Source organism: Olea europaea, unplaced genomic scaffold, assembly GCF_002742605.1.
Source record: "Olea europaea var. sylvestris unplaced genomic scaffold, O_europaea_v1 scaffold2152, whole genome shotgun sequence".
NCBI classification, from domain to species: Eukaryota; Viridiplantae; Streptophyta; class Magnoliopsida; order Lamiales; family Oleaceae; genus Olea; species Olea europaea.
In genome coordinates this window covers 33,966-37,652 of record NW_019239501.1, presented here as the reverse complement: position 1 = coordinate 37,652, position 3,687 = coordinate 33,966, and the positions used below count along the sequence as shown (strand labels likewise).

The following is a 3,687-nucleotide window of genomic DNA, read 5'->3' as shown; positions in this document are numbered from 1 at the left end:
TTTGACCGGAGCATCTTCACCGGTAAGGAGTTAAGTCCTTTTAGTAGTTTAAACTCAAACGCACAGTATGAGCGTGAACATATTTGCGAACTCTTTTTCTTGTTTCAGTCTCATGATCGGTCATGGTTTTAGGAGAAATTCGGGACTTGATTCTTGTTTATTAATCAAGAAACGTGAATAAAGCTTTTGTGATTTTGGTTTGTATTCTATTGTTTATCTCTCTATATATTTCAAAGTCGGTGTGCCATAGAATTAGCAGCTAGGCCACCTTCTATATGCAAATATATAATACTTTTATTCATAAATATGCATTGGCTGTATGCTACTTGTGACCACCGTTCTTCGGTATAGCTGTGTTTTTTTTTGTAGTTTTCAAACAAATTCCTATTATCAGGCCAGTTCATCATTCTTTAAAAGAGATGGGAATAGAATTCAGCATTAAAAAGTTGAGGGAAATTTTTTCTTGAAATGTTAAAATAATAAAATATGGATAATTTTAAGTTATCTGGGGTGTTGAAGTTTCAATTCAAAAAATTACAAGGATCTGTGTAAAAAGGTGAAAAAGTGCTTTGCCCTTATAGAACAATAATCTGGAATAGAATGATTACAACATAATAAAAAGCAATCCCGCTACTCAACCAGGGATGAATTTGTGCGTATATGTTTGCATACATCATGTTCAATCCATTGTTTCTTCAGTTACTCCATTAAATGATTTACCTGAATTGAATAAAATAGTTTCTTTATTCTATTAAATTATATATCAGTTGAATGGAATATTTTCTTGAATGATATCTACGTGTGTTGGGGTTCTGGGTAAAATTTTCGTGTTTTTCCAAAAGAAAAATGTAATCAATCATTTCATTTATGTATTCTTTACATTTATTATAGTCAATGATTTTATATTCTAATTGTAATTCAATTGAATCTGATATTCATTGAATTGAAGGGAAATTTTGATTAGGTTTTATTGGGCAGGAAATAGGATTCTATATAATAAAAAATGCAGAGAAATCTTTCAAATTTTTATGGGGATAGAGAGCCGACTTGGGATTTGTCCTTCAAATTTTTATGGTTCTTGTCAAATACTGTTGTAATGACCCTTTTTATTTTTGCAGCAAAATAAAGTATGGAAGACGTAGAAGATGAGCCTATTGATGTTTTGATGGAATCCGATACTGAGAATATTACGGAGTTTGTGAATGTAGTCGAAGACGAAACATCAGGGGGGATGGGTTACAAGTGCCTGAGGTGGGTATGCTATTTAAGCATGAAGAAGATATGTATAACTTCTACAAAAAAATATGCTTATGCCGTTGGTTTTCCCGTGAAAAAAAGGAATTCAAAGAAGGGGGAGGATGGAGTATTGAGATACCTAACGTTAACATGTAGTCGTGAAGGACGATTAAATGGTAATACTAGTAGTTCACTGAAGCCGCAACCAACAGTTAAGATGGGTTGTAAAGCAAGGATAGCTGCATCTTTAGATATCCTGGGAAATTGGAGAATTAATGCGGTCCACCTAGAGTACAATCATGAGACAAGTCCATCTAAGTTCAGGTTATATCGATGCAACCGAACTTTGACTGCACATGTGAAAAAGAAGCTTGAAGTGAATGATTTAGCACGGATTCCATTGCATAAGAGTTACAATTTCGCAGTTGTAGAAGCCGGTGGATATGAGAACATGACTTGCATTGAAAAAGATTGTTGGAACTATGTCGAACGAGTTAGGCAATTACGACTTGGAGAGGGCGACGCTGTAGCAATACAATCATACTTTTCAAGAATGCAAGCTCAATGTTCGGGATTTTATTTCAGTATGGATTTGGACGATGATTCATGACTAAGAAATGTACTCTGGGCAGATAATCGATGTAGGCTAGTGTACAAGGAGTTTGATGATGTGGTTACTTTTGATACCACATATCTTACTAATAAGTATGACTTGCCATTCGCCCCCTTTGTTGGCGTCAATCATCACGGACAGTCAACATTACTTGGTTGTGGGTTACTGTCGAATGAGGACACTGAGACCTTCGTATGGTTGTTCAGAACATGGCTTCAGTGTATGTATGGTGAAGCTCCACAGGCCATAATTACCGATCAGGATAGAGCCATGCAAAATGCAATTGAGATTGTCTTCCCGAAGACGAAGCATAGATGGTGTTTGTGGCATATTTTGAAGAAGCTCCTGGAAAAGTTTGGATACCACGTGGATAAGGGTTTGATATTTGGGGCTATACATGAATTAGTGTATGATTCACAGTTGGAACAAGAATTTGAAGAAGGTTGGATGGCAATGATTAACACCTATAGTTTGCAGCAAAATAATTGGTTGTCAGGATTATATGAGAATAGAGGGCGTTGGGTGCCTTGTTTTTTGAAAATAACTTTTTGGGTAGGAATGTCAACAACACAGAGAAGCGAGAGTATGAATGCGTTCCTCGATGGATATGTGCATTCGAAGACATTGTTGAAGCAATTCGTCGAACAGTACGAAAGTGCTCTTAGGAATAAGGTCGAGAAGGAACTCCAAGCTGATTTCAAGTCGTTCTCTCAAATGATACCGTGTGCAACACAGTTCGAAATGGAAGAACAGTTTCGATCAGTTTACACGATATCGAAATTTCGGGAAGTTAAAGAAGATTTCACGGGTAAGATCTACTATAACGTCATATCTACATCAGAAGGATCTTCTAAGACGACTTATAATGTACGGGAGACTATTATGTATGGTGGTCGTTGCAAGAGAAAAAATTGCGTCGTGTCATTTGTGAGAAATAATTGCGAAGTTGTTTGTAGCTGCCACTTGTTTGAGTTTAGAGGAATACTTTGTAGGCATACAATAGTGGTTCTGGACTTGAACAACGTCACATGTATTCCAGATCGGTATATTTTGCGGAGATGGAGGAGGGACGTTCGTAGAGCACACACGAGAGTTCCAGTAAACTATGCAGGGTTAGAGACTACTCCTGCATAATTAAGATACGAAGAGATGTCTAAGGGATTTGCACAAGTGGCAGACCTTGTTGCAGACGACGAAATGCGGTCACGTGCAATAATGGAGTGGATAAAATCGCAATGTGAAGATATGATGACCACAAGATCTGGTAGTGGTAGGAATCCCATACTGTCGCGTACCACGCAAGTGTCCAATGATTGTGCGGACGTGTCAAAGTTAGCAAGCGGAAGCATACGTGATCCACAAGTAGCTCGACGAAAGGGTGCGCCCATGAAGCTTAGAAAAAGAAGCCCATTGGAGATAGCATCAAAGAAAGCAAAGGTATACTCGAAAACTGCGCTTTATATTTGCAATTGTTTAAATTTACATCTAAGCGATTATCTGTGAATGCAGTCTAGCGGGACATCATCCACTACTATGCGACCAAGAAATAACAATACGAATATGGTGGATGACGCAATGTACTTTCAGTTCCCTCAACAATATTCCATGCCGACCCCGACGTCGTACTTGCCCAATGACATGTTAACACCATTATCTTTGTCACAACTGTCCATGCCCACACCGTTCTCCCTTTCTCAACGTGTACCCTTTGGAAATGTGGTCTCTCCATCCGTGGCTAGTATCATGCAAAATTCACAAGGTATAAACCAATGTTGTAGATGATTTTAAAATTCATTTTGTTGTGAACACATGATTAACTATTTGTTATGGTATTCTAT

The 3,687-nt window shown here is 37.7% G+C and overlaps 1 protein-coding gene across 1 annotated transcript; it reads left to right on the top strand.

Annotated features, from left to right (window-relative positions):
* The first annotated feature begins 1,129 nt into the window (after positions 1–1,129).
* Positions 1,130–2,983, top strand: LOC111380487 (protein FAR1-RELATED SEQUENCE 5-like). The gene is made up of 2 exons (XM_023004069.1): positions 1,130–1,802; positions 1,869–2,983. Exons 1-2 carry the CDS (start codon positions 1,130–1,132, stop codon positions 2,981–2,983), a joined length of 1,788 nt encoding a protein of 595 aa, XP_022859837.1.
* The last annotated feature ends 704 nt before the right edge of the window (positions 2,984–3,687 follow it).

Coding starts and splice junctions, on each gene's coding strand:
- LOC111380487 (XM_023004069.1), top strand. CDS start 1,130: ATGGAAGACGTAGAAGATGAGCCTATTGATGTTTTGATGGAATCCGAT. Junction 1,803..1,868: donor TTCAAGAATGCAAGCTCAAT/GTTCGGGATTTT, acceptor TACTCTGGGCAG/ATAATCGATGTAGGCTAGTG.